Genomic DNA, 13580 nt, shown 5'->3' on the forward strand with positions numbered 1-13580 from the left:
TTGCAATTAACAACTGAAAATGCTCAGCTGGTCAGACAGCACCTCATGCATTAATTGATTGGTTCATTTGCTTGCATTACAACAGCGACTACACTTTAAAAACATTTCATTAGGTGTGAAGTGTTTTGGGACATCCTGAGGATGTGAGAGGAGATATATAAATGAAAACTCTTTTTCCTTTCAAAGGAAAGTCATACAAACATGCTAAGCAATCATCCACGATATCTTGAAGGTACAATACTTCCATCACCCACACTGATTATGTTCAGAAAATTTGTTTCAGGACTCATGGGGAGCACCGTTTTATTTTACTTTTGAACAGTGATATAAGAGGAAATCCCCCACTGGTGCACTCAGAGAGCTCACTCATACTATTGCAATGTGGTTTTACATTTTTGAGGGACTTTTCACAAAGCAGTTTTCTGCATTATCTTTGAAGCTTAATCTCAAGACAATATTTACCACAAAGAAAGCCCTGCCCAAACTGAGGGAAGGTAACTAGAGCACTGAATTTTTATATGACTGGAACATTCCTGGCCACCATTGGTGACGCATGTTGGATTAATTTTTCTGTAGTTACTAATACATTGTTTATCTGGAAAACACTATCATTTTCTGCATGGGAAGGAGACAACAGGAAAAGAATGAGCAGCTGTTTTAATAGATGGCAATCTTTGCAAAGGTATAGAGCCTCATTAATGGCACTAATGTAGCCATCAAGGTCTAATAGCAAACCCATGGTGTATATCAATGGACAAAACTCTCATTCCATCAATGTGCAAATATGTATTGGACCACAGGAGTCGAATAATGCAAATCAATCACATGACAATTACACATGAGGATAGCTATTAAGCCCATCTTAGTTCATCCATCCAGAAAATCCTAACATACTCCATTATAGTCGTTTAGTAGTACAGAACTTGAGTATTGCTGAAAATAGAGACATATTGTTAAAACTTTCCAGTTTACAGTGACTGACAGTTAACTGCCAAGCTTTGTTTAAACTGGTACATTCGCCATGACAATGCCTCTACCAATCAGAGTTCACTTTCCAACCTATCAGCACTCTCTTCTCATGCAGTATAAGTTGTTTTTATCCCTCACATTGGTTATTCTTGTGATTGTCCTGATGAGTGCAAGATGAAAAGCTTTGACAACACGTCTCTATTTTCAGCAATACTCCATTATGGCATCTAGTTGTTCCTTTAATGATTCAGTCCCACCACTGCCCACCATTCCCGCATCCCTACTGGGAGTCCACTTTATGTATTGATCACTCTTTGTGTGAAAAGAACTTCTTAATAATCAGCCCTTTCCTTGAACTACTTTGAAAGTGTGCCCTATGTCCGACTATTGCAACTTAAAGTAATTTTCCAAATTTGCCTTTCCCATAGCATTTACTATTTTATAGACCTCTATAAAATTACTTTTCCTTTCAAAGCTAAAATACTCAAGTTTCTCCAGTTTTTCCTCATTACACTGACCTCTAGCATTATGAATCAACCTACAGACTGGCAGCAGATACAGTGCCTTCATTTTCCAGTCATCCACCATGCCAGCATTATTTGAGGGAGCACGCAGACTGGTTGGTTAGTTGCAATGGAACCAAGATTTCCCCTGGAACATTAACTATCGACAACAATGTAAAACTTTGAGTAAAATACAGTGAAGCTCTTACCTCCATTCAAATTCTGGTAGCAGCTACCATTAGCGTACTGAAGCAGAGATTCTGCTGTCTGGACAGATGTGGGCGGGGGGTGGGGTGGTTACTGCCCTAAAGTCCTGAAAGATGTCAAAAATGATCTAAACATGCAGTTCTTTCATAAATATGCTACCCAGAGAGGGGAATGCTTCAGAATCTGAATCCTTGATGGCAGAAGAGCAAGAAGAAGAAATGGGTGAGGGTGATGGGTAACTATGACTTTTCCATCAATCATTGATTGATAGAACTTGTATTTAAATCTCTAAATTGGGCCCCAAAATGAGCCATCTTATAGTCTTCAGCACAACATACTGGCTTTGTAAAAAAAACATGCTCTACCTAATCAATATTGTGTATCACCATGTATGCCTATATCCTAGAGAGATGTTATCATTTTGTAGAGGGATGAAGGAGGCATGAGTCATTCCAGTCTGCTCTTATATATCTTAGGTGGACTGGTTAGAGGGTGATAGTGGCAGGGATTGGGATGCAGCTTGGTCGTCATTATTTTTCCTTGGTTAAGAATGATAAAAATGGAGGAGTGGAAAAGGGAAAATAAAAATTGGGAAATGCAAATCACTTTTTAAAAAAATTAATTAACACCATGGAATCTGAAATGTTTAAGGCAGCAGGAGCTGTTGTCAACATCTCTTGTATCTGGTCTCTCCACAGTGATTATCTGAGGAATCCATAGTGTTGGGAATATTGTTAAGTTGTGTAAATGTCATGGGTGTGTGTGATATTTCTCAGCTTTTGTGTTAACAGTTAAACTTCCAGGTCTACGAACATATGTGGATCCACACACATATGAGGACCCCAGCCAAGCTGTCCATGAGTTTGCCAAGGAGCTGGATTCTTCCTCCATATCTATTGATAAAGTTGTTGGTGCAGGTACTAAAATCTACATATGATTATCATTAAATAACTGCAGACTGCAGGCATAAAAACAAGAAATGCTGAAAATACTCAGCAGGTCTGGCAGCATCTATGGAGAGAGAAGCAGAGTTAACATTTCAGGTCAGCGACCCTTCATCAGAACTGACAAATATTAGAAATGCAAAAGGTTTTAAGCAAGTAAAGTGGGGGTGGGTCAAGGGATAACAAAGGAGAAGGTGTTGATAGGACAGGGTCACAGAGAATAACTAACCAGAAGGTCATGGAACAAAGGCAAATGGTATGTTAATGGTGTGCTGAAAGACAAAGTGTTAGAACAGAGAGGGTGTGAATTGACTGCAAAGCACAAAGCACTCCAAGCACAAACATTAAAAAAAACAGAACAGTTGGTAGGCACAGTAGAAACAAACTAAACAAACTAAAAAAAAAACTAAAATAAAATAACCAAATAAAAAAGGAAAACGAAAAAAAGAAAAAATAACTAAACATAAAAAGGAGGGCCCGTCATGCTGTGAAATTATTGAACTCAATGTTCAGTCTGGCAGGCTGTAGTGTGCCTAATCGGTAAATGAGGTGCTGTTCCTCGAGCTTGCGTTGATGTTCGCTGGAACACTGCAGCACCCCAGGACAGAGATTTGAGCATAAGAGTGGGGGGGGGGGGGCATTGTTGGGGGGGATGGTGGTGTTGGGGGGGTGGGGTGTTGATATGGCCAGCAATTGGAAGCTCGAGGTCGTGCTTACAGACTGAGTGGAAGTGTTCCGCAAAGCAGTCATCCAACCTGCGTTTGGTCTCCCCAATGTAGAGGAGACCACATTGTGAGCAGCGAATACAGTATACTAAATTGAAAGAAGTACGAGCAGACTGCAGGTTTTTAATAAAGTCCCCCACAGGAGGTTGGTTAGCAAAATTAAAGCACATGGGAGAGGAGGTAATATATTGGCATGGATTAAGGATTGGTTAACAGGCAGAAAGAAGAGAGTAGGAATAAATGAGTCATTCTCACATTGGCAGGTTGTGACTAGTGGGGTACCGCAGGGATCAGTGCTTGGGCCCCAGCTGTTCACAATATATATCAGTGATTTGGATGTGGGGACCAAATGTAATATTTCCAAGTTCGCAGATGACACAAAACTAGGTGGGAATGTGTGTTGTGAGGAAGATGCAAAGTGGCTTCAAGGGGATTTGGAAAGACTTAGTGAGTGGGTAAGAACATGGCAGATGGAATATAACGTGGGAAAATGTGAGGTTATCCACTTTGGTAGGAGGAGCAGATGCTCAGAGTATTTCTTAAATGGTAAGAGATTAGAAAGTGTGGATGTACAAAGGAACCTGGGTGTCCTTGGCAGTAAGTCACTGAAAACTAACATGCAGGTGCAGCAAGCAATTAGGAAGGCTAATGGTATGTTAGCCTTTATCGCAAGAGGATTTGAGTACAGGAGTAGTGAAGTCTTGTTTCAATTGTATAGAACCTTTGTTAGACTGAACTTGGAGTACTGTGTGCAGTTTTGGTCCCCTTACTTTAGGAAGGATATTATTGCCATAGAGAGTGTAACGAAGGTTCACCAGACTTTTTCCCAGGATGGCAGGACTGTCCTACGAAGAGAGATTGGTGAAACTGGGCCTGTATTCTGTAGAGTTTTGAAGAATGAGACGATCTCTTTGCAACCTACAAAATACTTAAATGGATAGACAGGGTAGATGCAGCTAAGATGTTTCCCCTGGTTGGGGAGTCTAGAACCAGGGGACAAAATTTCAAAATAAGGGGGAAGCCACTTAGGACAGAGATGAGGAGAAATCTCTTTACTCAGAGGGTCATGAATCTTTGGAATTCTCTACCCCAGAGGGCTGTGGAAGCTCATTCATTGAGTATCTTTAAAGCAGAGATTGACAGATTTCTAAATACAAATACATAAGGGGATATGAGGATAGTGTGGGAAAAAGGCATTGAATTGGATGATCAGGCATGATCATATTGAATGGTGGGGCAGGCTCGAAGGACCGAATGGTCGTCTACTGCTCCTATGTTCCTATTACTGATGCAAGGCAATTGAAGGTTATTTCAGTGTTGTCGAGGTACTGCATTGATATCCACACAAAAGAAAAGACCTCCAAGGATAATGTGAGGTCAGCTCATTTACATCGTTCTCTGGCACTTGAGGCTTATTGCTGCTGATGCACTTTTAGCACCAAGACTGGAATTTTGGGTGCCATCAGCCAGGGAGTATCTGCTTGTCTGTTCTATGCTAGGGGATAGGGGTGAGGGGACACAAGAGAGCACTAGGCACAGGGGAAGATTGATTTTTCAGGATGGCCTCCAACTCAGTGGCCACAGTGCAGGCATTCCAGCCACATTATAGATAGCCTGTAAATTGAATAGCAGTCAAGGGTCTCTTAAAACATTAGTACAGCTTGTGTGCAGGCTTCTACCCCCATTTACACTCACTACTCATACTGGGCCTCAGTTGCCACTTTAGGTTCTTTTCAGGAGTGCCATCAAGTGCCTAACATTGTTTTTTGGTCCCATTAAGTTTTAAAACTGGATCAAAATATTCTGTCCAAACACAACCATTATCTGAGGAAACGTGACTAATTCTTGACTTGAATAACTCGTACATGTAATGCAAAATGGATGGGATGTCGAGCTTATTTTGCAAGTACAGACAGAATAATTTTTTTATACTGCAGGAGAATTTGGAGAAGTGTGCAGTGGGCGTCTGAAGCTACCTTCCAAAAAGGAGATCTCAGTAGCCATCAAAACCCTTAAGGTTGGTTATACTGAGAAACAAAGGCGGGATTTCCTGAGTGAAGCAAGCATCATGGGACAGTTTGACCATCCAAACATCATTCATCTGGAAGGAGTGGTTACGAAAAGTAAGGGACCTACCTTAATATAACCAGCATTTTTATTAATATTCTCTATATATCCTCCATTAGAAAGGAAAGTGAGCAAATGAACTTCCCTATAGCTTCTAAAGAAATGTTAGAAAATGTATGGAGGATGCCAGCACCTTTAATATTAACTTGTCACTTGTGCACTATACAAACCATGTTACATTATGAGTACTGTTCACATACCTAACTGATTTGATATTACAACTGCCAATGTAATTCATTTTAGAAGATGATGAGAGGCATAGATAGAGTGGATAGCCAGAGACTTTTTCCCAGGGCGGAAAGGGCTATCACCAGGGGGCATAATTTTAAGGTGATTGGAGGAAGGTTTAGGGGAGATGTCAGAGGTAGGTTCTTTACACAGAGAGTGGTGGGTGCGTGGAATGCACTGCCAGCGGTGGTAGTAGAAGCAGATACATTAGGGACATTTAAGCGACTCGTGGATAGGTACATGGATGATAGTAGAATGAAGGGTATGTAGGTAGTTTGATCTTAGAGTAGGTTAAAGGGTCGGCACAACATTGTAGGCCGAAGGGCCTGTACTGTGCTGTACTGTTCTATATTCTATGTTCTAGAACAAATGGATGTCCTCTCAGACCTCAAAAATTAATCTCTTGTTGTTCTTTCACAAACTTACCTGGGTTTATTTTTGCAAGTCTTACCTCACCTTCTGGATTCTCATTTCTACATTGCCCTTTGATTTGCAAGTTTTTCTTTCATTACTTCCTCCATATCTACCACAATTGCAAGCATTAGGCGAGTGTCAACATGTCAAAACAGTGGAAGAACATCCCAGTTCAATTCAAACCAATTACTATTCTATTCAGTTGGATGTAAGTGTTAACAGAACTGGTCAATAAATACCTGAGTAAAGTGAATTTACACACATGGAAAAAAATACCAAGTGTGAACATGAGAAACATTATACTTGTAAATTTCAAAATATGTATTTTATGATTGAAATGGTATTTTACAGCTCTTTAGTAGTAAGATGACAAAAAAGATACTCAAGTCAGATTTTAATGTTCTGGCTGCTGGGGCTATTGGATCAATTGAGAACAGCAAATACAGGAAAATTGATTGGGGAGGAGCACATGCCTTTTAAGGGCATCTTCCTCATTTTTGTATCCAATTCCATTAATGGATGGAAAATAGGAGAGGGCAGTGTTAGGCGCATGTGCTCAGCCTGCCCAATTTTCCTATAATTGCTGCACCCAAGCAATTCAGCAGTCCTGGTGCATTCTGCTCTTAGACCTGGAAAAGTTTGAATCAGCATGATTCATTTGGCATAGCCTCCTTTCCCCCTGCTGCCAAATCCAAGTAAAATCATATCTGCAGTAGGGGAGTATTGATCTGTGTTCATCCCTCAGTGTTAGTGTTTCCCTCATGGTGTGAGGGAGCCACAGATAATAGGGAATGAGCACAGACCAATACTCTGAGATAACCAGAGATGTAATGCTGTCATCTACTGCACTTCAGATAGCAGACCTGCATTCCTTCATCTGTTTTTTTTTTAAAGGCACTTTTTAAGTGAAAAAGACAAAACACTTAGTGATTATTTCGTGTTACTGTTAGAATCACAGTAACAGCCATTTTACCATCAACACAGAGCTTGAACAGGATAATGCTTTGTAATTTCAACAAATATCACGTTACTTTATACTTGCGTTTGTGCCTTTTCTTAGGTAAGCCTGTTATGATTGTTACAGAATACATGGAAAATGGCTCCTTGGACAGTTTTCTCAGGGTAAGCATACCGGTGATGCAGCAGTTCAAATAAACATCCTACATGTTGGCTTCAAACTGGACTTAAAAACTGCATCCATACTCTTTCAGAAGCATGATGCCCAGTTCACAGTCATTCAGCTTGTCGGCATGCTTCGGGGGATAGCTTCAGGTATGAAGTACCTGTCCGACATGGGCTATGTGCATCGGGACTTGGCTGCTCGCAATATCCTTGTCAACAGCAACTTGGTGTGTAAAGTTTCTGACTTTGGACTGTCCAGGGTCCTTGAAGATGACCCTGAAGCTGCGTACACAACACGGGTAAGAAACCATCCTTCTGCCCAGATCGTGCCATCGATCCTGTCTCTTGTTATGTAGCAGTATAATATTTCATATCTGGATAAATAATCAAAACATACAGTGGGTAGAAGCTCAAATGATGTGGCCCTGTAAGATTATGTTTTTGACCTGTGTCGTTATGCTGCAAGGTGTTTGAATTACATGCCAGCTGTAAAAGCACAGTTGATATTCGAGATTAAGCACAAAAAAAGCTTATCTTCCTTATGCAATCCCTGTCTCACCTCCAGCCCCAACCCCTCTCTCTGTATATTACAATCTCTCCTGTCAATCTCTACTTTATTGATAACAATATGGCCAATGCTACCTGAGCTTTCTTCTGTTGATCCTTCTAAGCTGCAAGTGCGCTAAAGTCTCTTTCTCACTGCACCACACGCTTCAAATCAAGACTCATCACCCACTACTCTCATCTCTCTTGGAAAATGAAAAAAAGATTTGTATTTATTTAACAACTTTAATGGCCTCAGATTGTTCCAAAACCATTTATAGCCAATTAAGTACTTTTGAAGAGTAATCATTGTTGTAGTATAGGAAACACAGTAGTCATTCTGCGCACGTCAAGCTCCCACAAATAGAATGAAATTAATGAGTAGATTGTCTGCTTTAGATGTTGGTTGAGGGATAAATGTTGGCCAGGACACCAGGAGGAGCTCCTTTGCACTTCTTTGAATAGTGCCACAGGATCTTTTACATCCACCTGAGGGAGCAGACAAAGCTTTGGTTTAACATCTCACCTGAAAGGCAGCATCTCTGACTGTGCAGCAGTCCCTCACCACTGCACTGAAATACAAGCCTAGATTATATGCTTGGCATCTCAACATTGTTGGACTCCTGAGATCCTCAGACTTTCCTTTCTTCACAGGTTTTGAAAATCCAAACATGGCATTACCCAGCACTGTTTCTTGATTTACCTTTCACTCTATGCAGGCTTGGTGTTGCATTGCACAACTGAGCTGGCCCTTCACTTAACTTTGTCAAACACAAGTTCTGTATTAGTAATGGTGGAGCTAGTCTTCATTTAATAAGATTTTGGCTAGATATTAAAATGGTGTACTCCTCTATTACAATGAGCATCTCCTGCACATATGACACATGTTTGCTGTATGATTACAGGCTAGTATCCTATATTATGCAACATATCATATTTCTTAATATGGATTGAACTTTCTGTACAGGTCCTATTTTATTGCCTTATACAAATGTACGTTATTGTTAGATGAGTTTTTTATTATTTGGAATTCAGCTGTCGAAGAGGTAATAGGTTTCATAACATATTCCCTAAGAACACATAGATGATATTTTATAACTTCGTAATATTTCCTCTATTTCTTTATAGCATGGTCAGCATGGATTACAACTTGCAAAGCAATTATTTATTTTATGAACATTTTCAATCTGCACAGGTATAAACCCATTACTTCCTTCCTTCACTTACATTAGAATATAACAATATCATTGTCCCTTGTGCTTCACCTCAAGCCCAGACACAGTTAACATGATACATAGTACTGTACCACCAATTAGCCTCTTGTGTTATCCATGGGAAACCTCAGATCCATGAACATCGGCCCGAGAAAACTGCTTGAACTTCATTTAACTCCACTTGCTTATGTAGCCTTCTGACAATTATTTGGGTGAAAAAGTAAAATAGCTCCTTCATCAGATCACAAGTTAATGAGCGGTGCTTTGCTTTGCCAACTGTTGTGTGCTAACCCCGATGGCACATGCACACCTGCTTGTACACTATTATTGAAACAATAAATCTTAATATATAATATTAGTACTGATTCAGCAGTACTCGGCAAACACACTAGAAGTTTGAATTCTCCACTAGCACTCAATGGGTGGAATCTTCTGGTCTTAGAAGATTTTCAGGCATCAGGACAATTTCCGAGTCCCGGCCTCAATGTTTTCTGTGTTCTGCCTGCCTGCATGATCTCCAGATGTGGTTATTTAAGAGGCTGCTTCTGCATGCGACATCCGATAGAGGACGGCGGGTGGGTTCCTAAAGTGGGAGGCCCATACAGAGGGCCTGAAGATATGGATGGCCAACAGTCCCACCTGGACAAGTTGGAGGTGCCCTCTGAAGCCATATAGAAATTTAAAAATGAAGAAGAGCCACAGTTGGCAGGCCATCAATGTGGGGGGTGGGGGGTTGCTTGTGGCCGTGGCTGTGGCCCTCTGATTCCCGCGGCTTCAGGATGGGAGGATCTGAAGGAGGCATTGATGGCCTGCCTCTGGGAGGCTGCCTCCGGTTATCTGCGGGCATCGGCTTCAGAGGGGGGCCTGTCTGACACTGGGAAGATCTTGGAGGCAGCAGCTTCCTCTGTGTATCCGTCTTTGGCAAGATCACTGGGAGGTAGGAACGTGTCAGGAATCCGACCTGACACAATACTCTTGGGCCGGAATTTTGCATTTGTCAGGAAGCCCCACCCACTGGCCTTAATTGACCTGGGGCAGGAGGGCCGTTTCTCGCTGCCACTGCCTCGTGTAAAATTGCAGTGGGAACGGGAGGGGGTCAGGAACGCCCCATCTCTCACTCAGTTTTATGCTCCCCACCCCTCTGAACGTTACCAGCAGAAGTTGTCAGCCTTGTGTCTTTGCTCCACCCAGACAGTCCCCACATTGTAGAATAAGGACTGCAGATGGAGCTTTTATCAAATCACAAATTTGCAACAGTTCACAATCTTTATTTTACAAAAATGATTGTAGACTTCATTCACTATGTTGGATTTATCCCATTTGAGAAAAATTCTTCTGAGAATTTGATTTAGCAAAGTCTTAAAGGTATTTGTAAACATCTAGCACACAGATTGAACTTTCCCCAGAGGAGCTTTTATCTTGCAGGAAAGTTTTGTAAGGTGATGCAGTCTCTTTAATGTCATTATGCAGGCTTTCGGATAAGATGCAGAATAGAATTTGCCACATGCTTATACAAGGTTTAGAGCACTAGTGCTGCAAAGATAAGCTATTAACATTCCAAGAATTTAGCACTGCTATTCTGTTGCCTGTAACTATAATACTCAGCAAGTAATACGGCGCAGGAAGCAAGATGAGTTATTTGGCTCTGTGTAAAACACCAGCAGTTGTCTGTTGTGCCTCATGTTATTATCTCACTCAGTTTTATAATTTGTCTCTATCTCTTGGCATGTGACTATGTTGTGCTTGGTCAGGTCCCAATGTTGGATCAATGACTTAGAGCATAATTTCTGATTAAGTATACAAGAATCTAAACGAAACCAGCATGTTCAACCAATCACTTACTACCTAGAGAAGAGACCTCTGAGGTTTCCATCTGCTAGCTTGCAATATTAAACATGCCAGTACAACAAAGATGATTATATTAATACTATAGCAAGCCATTAAGTTGCTGTCTAACTGTAGCTTGCACATCTGATTGTGAGAGGCCTTTTTTTATATCCTATCACTCCCCCATGTCAAGTTTATGCAGTAGAACTCTATCAGAATTACACATGAAAACAAAGAGAGCTGTCAGGAGAGCAATAGATCTTACTGTCATCTGGATGTTTTCATAATGTATTAAAAAAATCCTAAAACAGTGCAGAAAAGGTTGAAGATGAAGTGATTTATGACTTTAACCCCTTATAGGGACTAAACCAAATCAGGAGTACATCCCTATAAATCTCCTTTAATTAAGTTCAAACCAGACAAACTCTTATAAACACTTACTTGTGTCCAAAGAATTGTACTCGCTTTCCCTCAAAGAAAGAAACAGAATATTATCATCTTCTGGATAGCCTATTTTTAATAATTATGGCTAAGTCATAAATATCCCAGATATTATAAGGGTCTGGGAAAGTATCTTCAATACGTATCTCTCCACTTAAAGAGACACAGAGAGGGGGTTCTTGTAGTTGTATACTGAATATTACGAGATGATTTATTAACTTTTATATATTTATTAAAGAATCTAGCATGCAATACACTTCTTAATTGGATAAGTATATCACAATATCAAATATTACTAAGAGATGTAACATATAATCTTATTTCTAACATAGAATCCAAAAGTTTAACCTTGCTAATGTTACAGAAAAATATCTTAAAATATCCAGAATATCCATCAAAATTTAAAGTAAACTATTTACCTTAAATTCCCTGTAATTGAGAAGCATTGTTGAGGATTCAGCACTTCTAATCTTTGCTTCAAAATCTCTCATGTTCATACTGTTTCTGAAGTGTCATCTGACTTTTAGCATATAGGTGTTACCTTTCTGTGTGTGTTTTTCTTGCTTTTTAAAATCCATATCTTTAACTACCATCTCCACTTAATGTTTTACTGGAATTCTCCTGGTCTTGAAGTTGTGAGCATTTATCGGGTCAAAATGTTTATAATTGTGTTTACTTGACCCCTTGTTCCTGTAAGTCCATTCCATTTATTGTTTTATCATCTATAATTGACTTTTTAATGGTACCTTAAAGCAACCTTTTGAGCCAATCTGTCTGTATCAACAACCCCATAAACTAATTAAGTTTATTGCTAACTCTTACTGATGTCACATAGGATATTTCAATGTGTGTGTTTATCTTCCAAGTCCCTGACAACAGAGACACTGAAATGGATTCTCCAACTTAAAAGTATGTAACAGGGACCTTGAAATTTCTACATCTACCTTAAAGGGGAATGTCAGTGAGTCTTGAAAACTGACCATTTATTAAATCTTTAATTCTAAAAGGTATAATATATTAATTATATCTAAATTCTACCTAATTAAGCCTATTATACTTTTATTCCATCACAAAGATGCATGCATAGGGAAAATCCATTATTGTCATATTGGCTGCGACCAAATTTCTGATAAAATAAACTCACGTTGCTGGAAAAGACAAACAGAAAGATCAAAGCTTCTGCATAAGCTACAGTGCTACACACACTGCTCCAATCTTTGTAATTTAAACACAAACTGATCAGACACTTAACCAATCACCACTCCATTTAGACATAGACCACAGCATGGAGTTAAAAGTATCACACCAACAATATTTCCAAATCTTCTTAGCAGCCAGCAAGATCACATTTTCAAGGTGTCAGCCACTATAGTCGCCTCTAGTTGCACATTTGTGCTATGCCACTCAGGAGTTGAAATCATTCTGTGTGATATTAGTGACAAATACTTCAATCCAAAAGAATATCTTCTGTCTGCTATTTAATGAAGGTGTTAAGCTATTTTAAAGAGATTTCATTGCTAGTATTGAACTATAGTGAATTTCAAACTATCAAAGTACAAAACAAATTTATAGTGAAACAACAAAAGTCCTAAAGAGAAGTAGGGTGACATCTGGAGTGTAGTTAGTGCTGATGAAGGTGATGGCAATAATTAGCACTTTGATTTATTTCTTGAGCAAATGAATCCCTTTCTTTTTTTTTGCAAGGTGTTCCTACTTCCGAAATGGAATGTGGGAGCCAGATGAAAGAGGAAAACATGCACATAAATAACTATGAAATGTTACTGTATTCCTTAATTCAACTGAAAAATAAGTCCAGAGTAGAATGGTGGGATGTTAAGCAACATTCAGTGAATCATCCTGTTAAAGTTGCAGTCAGCAATCCTGTCCCTCAACAAAAAGAGCATGAAAGACTAGGTAAAAGTGAAAAAGAAAAGTTAACTTATTAAAAATGTAATTCAAATGATTAATGATGAACTTATTTGGTATTCTATAGCTGCAGAGCTCATGCCAAAATGTGGGCTTTTTTGTCCCACGTCAGACCAAAGTCAGGTTAGAGTCACAGCAAAGAAACTTTCCTAATGTCGCCAGAGCAGTAAGAGAATTGAGTAGTACAGAGGGATTTTCTGTTTGAGAGCAAAAGTGTAGTGGCCAGTTGCAACAGAGCAGGAGGAGGGAGAGAATGGTTTGGGTGCAGATAGGGTAGAGGATGCACAAGACCAATAGAAGTTACATGGCCATTGTGGAGGAGCAGTACATGAGGAGGTACAAGCTCACCAGGAATTCACTGGGAAATGGCCATAGATATCTGAGTATTGG

General features: G+C 39.8%; 1 protein-coding gene across 2 annotated transcripts in view; it reads left to right on the forward strand.

Moving 5' to 3' along the window:
• The window catches only part of epha3 (eph receptor A3), a 259677-nt gene that overhangs the window by 203484 nt on the left and 42613 nt on the right, over window positions 1-13580 (forward strand). For both annotated transcript variants that reach the window (XM_068041049.1, XM_068041050.1), the window contains exons 10-13: window positions 2471-2596; window positions 5286-5471; window positions 7178-7239; window positions 7329-7538. In XM_068041049.1, coding sequence (XP_067897150.1) covers window positions 2471-2596; window positions 5286-5471; window positions 7178-7239; window positions 7329-7538 — 584 coding nt within the window. The remainder of the gene's footprint in view (window positions 1-2470; window positions 2597-5285; window positions 5472-7177; window positions 7240-7328; window positions 7539-13580) is intronic.

This window comes from Heterodontus francisci, chromosome 10, assembly GCF_036365525.1.
Source record: "Heterodontus francisci isolate sHetFra1 chromosome 10, sHetFra1.hap1, whole genome shotgun sequence".
NCBI classification, from domain to species: domain Eukaryota; kingdom Metazoa; phylum Chordata; class Chondrichthyes; order Heterodontiformes; family Heterodontidae; genus Heterodontus; species Heterodontus francisci.